The sequence below is a fragment of the Orycteropus afer genome, unplaced genomic scaffold, assembly GCF_000298275.1.
Source record: "Orycteropus afer afer isolate SDZICR_OR568_19922 unplaced genomic scaffold, OryAfe1.0 scaffold00098, whole genome shotgun sequence".
NCBI classification, from domain to species: domain Eukaryota; kingdom Metazoa; phylum Chordata; class Mammalia; order Tubulidentata; family Orycteropodidae; genus Orycteropus; species Orycteropus afer.
The window spans coordinates 6356676-6367387 of NW_006921685.1; the positions used below are offsets into that span (position 1 = coordinate 6356676).

At 40.9% G+C, this 10712-nt stretch overlaps 1 protein-coding gene and 1 non-coding gene across 2 annotated transcripts in view; one reads left to right on the plus strand and one right to left on the minus strand.

Annotated features, from left to right (window-relative positions):
* Window positions 1-2434: 2434 nt before the first annotated feature.
* Window positions 2435-2538, minus strand: LOC122150154. The gene has a single exon (XR_006163513.1). It is a non-coding gene; the product is annotated as a U6 spliceosomal RNA (small nuclear RNA).
* Window positions 2539-5573: 3035 nt separating this feature from the next.
* MOB1B (MOB kinase activator 1B) overlaps window positions 5574-10712 on the plus strand; it is an 81030-nt gene continuing 75891 nt past the window's right edge. Inside the window, exon 1 of the mRNA XM_042781220.1 lies at window positions 5574-5719. Within this exon, the coding sequence (XP_042637154.1) occupies window positions 5574-5719 (146 nt within the window). The remainder of the gene's footprint in view (window positions 5720-10712) is intronic.

Here is a 10712-nt window from a genome sequence, read left to right on the forward strand (position 1 = left end):
CCTTCTCTGTTTGTTCCCCAGCCACTGTGCACAGTCCATGCAGTCCCTGGCTAGCAGGGTGATTTTTAGGTTAATTTTTAGGTCCTACCACCACTCGGGAATGTCCAACCCGTTTGTGCTGTCAGGGGCGTTCAGGTCCCTGCCAGACCACAGCTCTGTATGTCTCCTATTTTGGTATTTTCATGCAAATTCTTCTGCTAGTTGTGGTTTAGGCTACTTCTGTATCCTTCCTTTCAAGGCTCAGAGGTCCGAGATTATCTTCTGTGTCTATGTCAGTTGGTTTCCCTTTTCTTTGTTGAAGAGGGTCTGTGCAGTCCTTCTGCCTAGTCTGCCATCTTGCCGTAACCTGGGAACCTATTCTTAGGTCTCTTGAATCCAAATGAGAATGCTGTCACTTTAAATAGCCAAAATGGCCACTGCTTATAAAGAGTCAAAATGGCTGTGCCCTCGGTCACTTTAAATATCCAAAATGGCCACTGCTTGTAAACATTCGAAATGGTTCTGCCCTTGGTCACTTTAAATATCCAACATGGCTGCCACTTGTAAACAATCGAAAGGGCTGTGCCCTCTGGACAGGCGAAAGTCCACAGCTCAGGTCGTCTCCCTCCTTCCTGTTTCCCTTCCTAATCATAGGCCACCAGTGCAGTTGTGCCTGCAGCCCTTAGTGATTAGGGTTGATCTTTAGGTCAAATCTCAGGTCCCAACACCACTTGGAAATATTTAGGCTGTTGGTGCTGTCAGAGTAGCTGACAGTCTCCAGCTCCATCCATCTCTGTACTCATTGTTTTCATTCAGATTCTTCCACTAGTTGGTGCCTAATCCACTTATGGATACTTCCTGTCAAAGCTCAGAGCTCCAGGATTATCTTCTGTATCTCTGTCAATTGGTTTCTCTTTTCTTTGTTAAAGTGGGTCTGTGTCGCTTGCCTGCCTCTTCTACCATCTTACCAGAAGTTTGTTCCACATTTTTTTCTCATTCTCTGTGGTACCATCTGTTCAGGGAAATTACTAAGGGAGGCTAAGACCTCTTCTTGAGTGGGTATGAGAAGACTGAAAATCTTACCTGGAGGTGTGATCAGATACATAAGAAACTAATAATAAGGAAAGTAAGAGTAAAGTAAAAACAAAGAGTTTATAATACAAGATAAGGAAAGGAGCTTACAAACATCTACTGATGGTAAGTGGCCCAGCAGCATCATGGTTGTCCAGGCTTGTCCAAGTCCAGATAACCTCTGACACCCTCCTGATTTCCAGGGATATTTATGCCTAGGTTCAAGGAGCTGAGGATGAGGGCTGTACATCTGTTACCAGACAGAATGATGCCAGGCTCTGGCTGATAGGGGCCCTGGGCAGTGTCTTGTGACTGTCATCTGTGCTATACTCTGATAAGATGCTTCTGTGAACAACTTAATGAATGGGAACTATTCTAAAGAAGGGCCCTAATGGCCTTGGGTGGGTGGGGGGATAAGTTAGCAAATTTCTTTCTCGATTAAACAAGATGGAGCCTGTGAGCAATTTTGGGGGGCTTCAGAGCCGTGCATGATGCACCATCTATTTTGACACCAGTCAGAATGATCAGTAGTGGTAGCAACATGTAGTTCTTCTGGTCTCTCAGGGTAGATGAGGTTGTGGCTTGTGTAGACTTGTTTCTTCTCTAGGTTTTAGTTACCTTTTTACTGTTTTGTTCCTGATGAATAGAGCCCCATAGTTTGTGTTTCAGATGGCTGCTTGCAAGCTTTTAATATCCCAGATGCTACTTACTTCCTAATTGCAGATCATGATTTTTGTTAACTCTGTTCTGTCAGTTGACTCAGTTGTCCTATGAAACTGTGGTCCTAAGGTTTTAAAGCTAGAAAACCAGTCTTGGAAAGTGTTTGGTTATGTCTGAGAAGTATCTGTATTTATGTATATGAATATATGTGCCTATATCCATATATTTTATTTACACATATAAGGAGCTCTTTTGGTGCAGTGGTGCCAGCTGCTCTATGGGAGAAAGATGAGACAGTCTGATTTCCTGTCTTGGCGTAGTTCTACTCTGTGCTGTAGTGTCACTATGAGTCAGAATTTACTTGTTGGCAGTGGCAATTTATAGATCGTGCTGTCTGTGTTTACCTTTGTACACACTTGTATCTCTACCTGTGTACCAATATGTCTATACCATCCATATGTGCTCAAACCATGTTTTTACTTTGGTTGTGCTACACTACAGCCACATTTGGTACCACTTTTCCCATTACCAAAAATAACAAGCTTCTATGATCTAAAACATACTTTACCCTCCCTTCCCTCCCTGGTAACTACCAGTGATCATTGGTCTCTCTCTATGTATATCTCTCATTATCTACTTATAAAAGAGAGATCTTACAATATTTGTCCGTATATGCTTGACTTATTTCACTTAGCGTTATGCCTTCCGGGTCCATCCAAGCTATAAAAATTTGGAACACTTAACGAATTTGCATGTCATCCTTGCTCAGGGGCCATGCTAATCTCTGTAATGTTCCAATTTTAGTGTATGTGCTGCCCAAGTGAGCACATAATCTTTTTTTTTCTAAACTTCAAATCAAATCATGTCATTACTTCTATTTTTCCGTAAAAAATCTCCCCTTCCTTCTCATTTACACTTAAAATGATAATCTGAACCTCTTAATTTAGCCTCTAAAATATGAGGTAATATGATTCTACTAGCTTTTCTAATTTCTTCTCATATTACTGTTCCCATCATTCATGATGCTCTAGCCACAGTTAACCCTTTTTTTTTTTTTTCCAATTTTTAATATACTTGACATGTTTTCCAATGTCAAAATATACAGCTATCTTTCTAACCCTTACTGTTTTGTGTTGTTGAGTGATGCCAACACATAGTGACCCTACAAGACAGGGTAGAACTAGTTGCATAGGATTTTCTAGGCTGTAAATCTTTAGGGAGCAGGTCACCAGGTCTTTTCTCCCATGGAGCGACTAGTCGATTGGAGCTGTCAACCTTTTGGTCAGCGGTGGAGTGATTTAATCATTACAACACCAGAACTCCTTGCTCATGCCCCTTTTTTAATTCTTTGTAAATCTTCCCCTACCCTCATTTCTTCAGCGTTGTTAAGATTCCCCAGTCCAACTTAGAAAATAATAACTTGGGTAGCTTTTGGGGTAGTTTTTGTTATTTGTTCTCCCAGCTTAACCAAAAGCTGGTGGTTCAAACCCATCAGCCACTCCTTAGATGGAAGATTGGGCAGTCTTCTTACGTAGTGATACCACCTCGGAAACCCAAGGAGGGGTCGCTATGAGTCAGGTCTGACTTCGGTTGCAGTGAGTTGGGTTTTGGTTGGTCCCATTTTATTTTCATTGTGTGATCACTCTGTTTATCAGCACAGTGCACCAAAGTTGTTCTTAGCACTGATAGTTGATAGGTTGTGTCAGATTTTTTTTTTTAATTAATTCTATATCTGCAAGACCAAAAGCAGCAACAGAGAAAAATATAATAATATTAAAGGTGGAGTGTTGATGGTAGAAACTGCCATTCTTTCTGGTAAGATTCTCTGGCTGGGAATGCCTGCTAGCTCGTCCTGTGGAATATTAAAATAAAACATAGCAGAGATGTCTTCTTCTCTTTACTGTTCTTCCTGTCTCATTTGTGGCTGTATTTATGTGGTGCCATGCTTGCCTCGGAGTCTGTGAATGCTGGCTAACTCTCTAGTCTTCCTTTTTATCACAGTAACTGGAGTAGCCTATTATCTCCAGCATCCCAAGTCATTCTTTAATTATTTAGAAAATAATGTACATGATGTTCTTGGATTTCATTCTTCTCCCCCTTACCTCCCTCTTAGCTTTATTGTTTTTCTTCCTCACTTCATTTTTTCTAATCAGCTTTGTTGTTGTTAGATGCCATCCCCTGGATATGTCCATAGATAGTAAGATGTCTAAATGTATATGGTTAAATACTAACAAGATTGAAGCATGTCTTGGTATGATAAACAAATACAAGTTCATTTTCGTTGACATGTTAAGTAGAGTGTATCGATCAGGAAATAAATAAATAGGGAAAAAATAGTAATTAATTATGATTTTTTCCCTCTGATTATTGTTAGCAAGCATGTTTGTATAGTATAGTTTGCTTCTGGTAGTAATCTCTAGGAAGTGAAGAGTCTGAGAAAAGACCAGTTGGAACTCCTTTCCCACCATTCCCCCTGGTCCTAGTTCTGACTAATTCTGTGAATGGCCCGACCAATATTGGTCAGGCCATTGACAGAATTTTTTGTTTGTATTTGCATTCAGTTAGTAGCTAAATCTTTTAGAATTTGTTTCTCTAATGTCTTTCATTCATTAATATCACATGCAAGTAAGATCTTACTGAAGATAATTCAGGAACGTTTGCAGCAGTATATTGACAGAGAACTTCCAGAGGTTCAAGCCGGATTCAGAAGAGGACGTGGAACAAGGGATATCATAGCTGTTGTCAGATGGATCTTGGCTCAAGGCAGGGAATACCAGAAAGATGTTTACTTGTGTTTTATTGACTATGCAAAGGCATTTGATTGTGTGGATCATGACAAATTATGGACAACATTGAGAAGAATGGGAATCCCTGAGCACTTGATTGTACTCATGAGGAATCTGTACCTTGACCAGGAGGCTGTCGTTCGAACAGAACAAGGGGACACTACATGGTTTAAAATCAAGAAGGGTGTGCATCAGGGTTGCATTCTGTCTCCACACTTATTCAATCTATATGCTGAGCAAATAATCCGAGAAGCTGGACTATATGAAGAAAAACGTGGTATCAGGATTGGAGGAAGAATCATTAACAACCTGAGATATGCAGATGATACAACTTTGCTTGCTGAAAGTGAGGATGACTTAAGGCACCTACTGATGAAGGTTGAAGAATACAGTCTGCAGTATGGATTACATCTCAACATAAAGAAAACAAAAATCCTCACAACTGGACCAGTGAGCAGCATCACAATCAATGGAGAGAAGATTGAGGTTGTCAAGGAATTCACGTTGCTTGGTTCTACAATTGATGCCAACGGAAGCAGCAGTCAGGACATTAGACGATGTGTAGCATTGGGAAAGTCAACTGCGAAGTAACTGTTTCAAGTGCTGAGGAGCAAGGATATCTCATTGAGGACTAAGGTGCGCCTGACACAAGCCATGATATTTCCAGTCGCCTGGTGTGTTGGATTGGGTTCTCTAGAGAAACACAAAAACCAGCAAAGTATATATATATATATATATATTTATAGAGAGAGAAAGAGAGAGAGAGAGAGAGATTTATCTTAGATAAATGGCTCACAAACGTGTAGAAGCCGGCAAATTCAATCTGAAAAGTTCGTCTCTGGAGGGGGATGGGGCCCAGGGCCGTCTGGCTTTCACACGCACGGCAGAGGAGTTCAAGTCACAAAGTTTGTCTCTGGAGAGAGATGGGGCCCGGAGTCGTCTGGTTCTCGCAAGCGTAGCAGAGCTGGGAGAATCAACTGACACGCAGGGCCGCCGAGAGATGGGGCCCGGAGTCGTCTGGTTCTCGCAAGCGTAGCAGAGCTGGGAGAATCAACTGACACGCAGGGCCGCCGAGAGATGGGGCCCGGAGTCGTCTGGTTCCCGCAAGCGCAGCAGAGCCAGGAGAATCAGAACCGACACGCAGAGCCGTCATTCCCAACAAAGGAAAAAAATCCAAAAGGCTCCTCCGGGGCGCGCAGCGAGCTGCTCGCTCCAGGAAGCATGTATCTGGAATGCTGTTTTTTCCAGTTTGTTCCTGGGATAGTATTACAGGTAGGCCACACCCCTGGGGAAACTCCCCCTAGACTGACCGGCCGCTTAGGACGTAGTCATGTGATCCATCATGGGAAACACCACTCACAAGTGAAGTCCAGCCAAGTTGACAGATCTTCAACTATCACACCTGGTATGCATGTGAGAGCTGGACAATGAATAAGGAAGATCGAAGAAGAGTTGATGCTTTTGAGTTGTGGTGCTGGCGGAGAATGCTGAAAGTACCATGGACTGCTAAAAGAACTAACAGATCTGTCCTGGAGGAAGTGCAGCCAGAATGCTCCTTGGAAGCAAGAATGGCCAGACTTCGTCTCACCTATTTTGGTCATGTTGTAAGAAGGGACCATTCCCTGGAGAAGGATGTCATGCTTGGTAGGGTGGAGGGTCGACGAAAGAGGGGGAGGCCTTCAAGGAGATGGATTGATACGGTGGCTGCGATGATGGGCTCAAGTATAGCAGGGATTGTGGGGCTGGCGCGGGATCGGGCAGTGTTTCGTTCTGCGGTGCATGGGGTCGCTATGAGTCGGAAACGACTCGACAGCACTTAACAACAATAATGTCTTTCATATTCACCCTGGCTCTGCCCTCATTGTTGTTTTAAATTTTTATATTAATATTTTTTAACATCTAAAGAAATCTGTGGTTACCTTTTTAAAAATACAAAATCTAAACAATAGCTCTCTTGCCTGGAGGATTATAATAGCTGGCTTTTGTTAAAACTTTTTATTTGAAATTTACTTGAATTTTGCTTTTTCTTCTTCTTGCACATTTACACATAAACATGTGCATGCATGCATACACAAACACCTACACACACATGAGCTTTTCCTCAGAACTATTTTAAAGTAAATTGTAGACAGTTGGACATTCCACCTCCAAATACTTAAATATGAATTTTCTAAGAATACAGGAATTCTTTGTAATCCCAATACCATTTTTAACCCTGAGAAAATCAACAGTAATTCCATAAGATGTTATAGCCTTTTCACAGATCGTTTTGGTTTCCCTTAGTCAGAAACATGCAGTGATTATTTTCCTATTAAATGAATTTTAAGCTTGTTAACCTGGCATCGAGGAATCTGCTTTTTAACATTTTACCTATCTTTGAAGACCTACAGCAAATACCCTAACCTCCGTGAAGCTTCCCAGGACATTTGTTCTTTATTTTCTCCATAGAACTTCTCATGACATTCATTCTCTACTTCCTCAACCAAATGAAATTATAATAATGCCATACATTTATTGAAAATTTTCTAAGTGTCTGCCAGATATTGTTAAGTACTTTAAATGAAAAATTTTCTCCCTTCTCAGTTTAACTCAATGAAAGGGAGAGGGGGAGAGGAGGGAGGGGAAGAGGAGGGAGGCGGAGAGGGAGAAGAAGAGATTTTGTTGATATTGGAGGGGATTGATTTTGTTGATATTGTAGGTATTGTAGTTAGGTGCTGTTGAGTCAGTTCCAACTCATAGTGACCCTATGTACTATAGAATGAAACAGTGCCCAGTCAGGCACCATCTTCACAATTGTTGCTGTGCTTAAACCCATAGTTGTAGCTACTGTGTCAGTCCATCTTGTTGAAGGTCTCCCTCTTTTTTTTTTTGCTGACCCTGTACTTTACCAAGCTTCATGCCCTTCTCCAGGGACTGGTCCCTCTTGATGACATGTTAGGAGAGGTTGTTTGTATTCCCATTACAGATGAAGAAACTGAGGCTTAGCATCGCATGAGTAGTAAGTGGTGTAGCCAGTGCTTGTTGAGTTCTGTCTTACTTCACAGCCAATATGACTAACCATTATTTTGTATGTCCACATTCATGCTTGTCTTAACTCACTAGATTATTAATTCCTTAGATATAGGGGCTGTTTTATTTAATTTTGTGTGTTTCCCACAGCATCTATTAAATTATTTTCCAAATAATGGACGTTTAGTTGATATAACAGTGGGTTGTGTTTGTGTGCTGATTCTATCTGTATGTCTGTTTTGTGACTACATATATTACTAATAACTATCGTCTTTGATTTATATCTTTTTTCTCATGTATGTTTCTACATCTAGTCAGAGGTAAACCCTTTATGTGTTGTTAGGGCAGCTTTTCACAGCCTCCTACTGCCATCACTCTAGCTCATAGCCCATTACCTCTCACCTGGACTTACTAATTCAGCGGATCTCTTTTGGGCTCCCTCTCTTCTATACCCTGCTAGGCATTGATAATTTATCTCTTTACTAAGATTCTTTTCAGTTGCAAGTAATAGTAACCCTACTCAAATTAGCTTTAGGCAAAAGCATATTTAATGGCAAATTTATGTAGGAAGTCTTATTGAAGGACTGACAACTAGCATGGATGAATCCAGGATTCTATTGATGTCATCATGTCCTTCTCTCTTTCTCCATCACCTTGATGTGGTGAGGATTTTCCCCTGCAGCAGGCAGCTCTGTTAAGGGCCTAAGAGTTTGAGATCTTAGTATTTGGAACTGCCCTAGTTTAAGGAGTTTGACTGACCCTACTTGGGTTGTGGCCACTCCTGGACACAGGGATGGATAGGTCTGGCCAGTCTGGGTCACATGCCCATTCCACACTAGGGAAGGGGAGGCTAAGTACTTAATTCCTTCACTAGGTAGGAAAGAGGGAGTTCCTCAGTGGAAAAGGATTCTATTGCCAAAAGAAGGAGAAGGGAGTGGTGATTATTGGACAGGCAGAAAACCCAGATCTGATATAAACAGTTAAAAACACCAGTTTATGGTCTAATGCTACTGAAAGGTTGAAATATCACTTCATACTCTTAGATTAAAAGACACTGTTTGTAATAGTTTATGTCAGTAACGTGAAGAAGTGTTTATTTTGAGATTATATAAAAGATGAGTTAGAGATGATGGCATCTGAGATAATGTTTTTATAGAAGCTTGCTAAGATGATTAGTAATGCCTTGCAAAACATTTCTTGAATGAAAGTCAGTGTGCAGATATGAATATATCTTGTTAATATTCCAGTTGTTCCCCTTAGAAACTTTGATTTGTCTTACTCCCTAGGATTTAACAGAAGTGACACGGGGTGGGTGTAGGAGGTTATTTATATTGGTTTAGAATCAGACTAATTCTGGTTTATTTTTGCTTCTGTGAGTTATTCCGGAAAACAAACCAAACTCACTGCCGTCGAATCGGTCCTGACTTGTAGCGACCCTTCCTTGGGTTTGTGAGGCAGTATCTCTATGGAAGTAGATTGCCCAGTCTTCCTTCTGAGGAAGGTTTGAACCACCAGCTTTCTGGTTAGCAGTCAGATGCGTTAGGCACCACACTACCAGAGCTCTTTCTGTGAGTATTAGAGCATCAATACTGCTTTGAAGAGGAGTCCCTAGGTGGTGCAAACTGGTTAAGTGCTTGACTATTAGCTGAAAGGTTGAAGGTTGAAACCCACCCAGAGGTACCTCAGAAGGTAGGCCTAATGATCCCTTTCTGAAAGGTCATAACTTTGAAAAGCCTAACCAGTAGTTCTGCTTTACCCACAAGGAGTCACCATGAGTGGCAATCAACTTGATTGCATCTAACAGTAGCACTTAGGAAGGCATGGATAGTGTATTTTACAGCTTGAAAATCTTCTGTTTTCATTCAGCTTTATTTTTTCTTTTACTTATTTTTTTTTTTTCTTTTTCTTTTTAAATTGTGATTTGGGTGAAGATTTACAGAGCAAATTCATTTTCCATATAGCAGTTCACATACACTTTGTCTCATGTCATTGACCACAGTTTACCACAATGCAACAACTCCTCTCCTACTTCCTCCCTGTAGTTACCTCTTCCCAGTGTCCATCCCTCCATGCACTCCTGCCCCAGCTTTATTTTTTCATGTTTTTATATAGATGGAAAAGGTAAGGAGAAAAGAATTATATTTAAAATGTTAACTTGGATACATAGCAATGCACAGGACTGACTTGACACTAAAATTTTACTTAAAGTGCTCTCTGTGGGTTTGCTTTTGTAAATGAAAAACAAGCAAAAATGAAAACAATTCCCTTTTTGTGTTTGAGCCAGGGGAATATGAGTGGTTTTTGCTTTTCTAACTGCTACCTAAACAAATGGTAGTTTACTTAAAAGCCCATAGACCCAAAGCAGTAATTATAAACACATAATTTCATATTTAGCCTTTTTTTTTTTCACCCCCAGTAGAAGTTTGTATGAGGTTTTGTCAGCTCTTAACCTCTTAGTGATGCTTTAGATATGCCCTTGGGAAAGATAGAATGGCTGGATGCCAGTAGGTCTCATAGTTAGCATTTGTTATGATTAATTCACTAAGTTCACAGCCTGGTCCTCAGCTTTTCAGGCCCAGAAATTGGATTTGGTCACTGCATAGAGTATCTCTTGGGGTCAGATTCTTAACCAAGTACCCAGAGGCTGTTACATAAGTCAGAGTGCCAACTGGTTAATTTAGAGTGATAGGAACTGCTAAAGCATTCTCTTCACGTAGAATTAGAGGGGGGAGTTGGGAGTTTCATGATTTAGTTTTTTTGGCCTTAGGTTGGGAGATCCTGAAGCATTCCCTCTGTGCAAGAGTAAATCTGCATTCGATGGGAGATTCAGGCAATGGGAGAATGGGACTAAACATTCTTGTTTATCTGTGATCCATTTACTAAGGTCATCAAGGTCAAGAAGTACAGGTTTGAGAGTCTTCCTCATTCATTTAGGTAGTTTTGTGAATCTATACTTGGATCTATCGTATAATAATTTTTTTTTTAAATTTTATTTTGATTTGGGTGAAGATTTACAGAGTAAATTCACTTTTCATACACCAGTTCACATATACTTTGTCTCATGTCATTCACCAAAATTTACAGTGCAACAGGTCCCCTCCCACTTCCTCCCCATAGTTACCTCTTCCCAGTGTCCATCCCTCCATACTCTTCTGTGCCCTGAGCTGTCTCCCTGTGCATAAGCAGCCCTTCCTTCTCCCATGATTG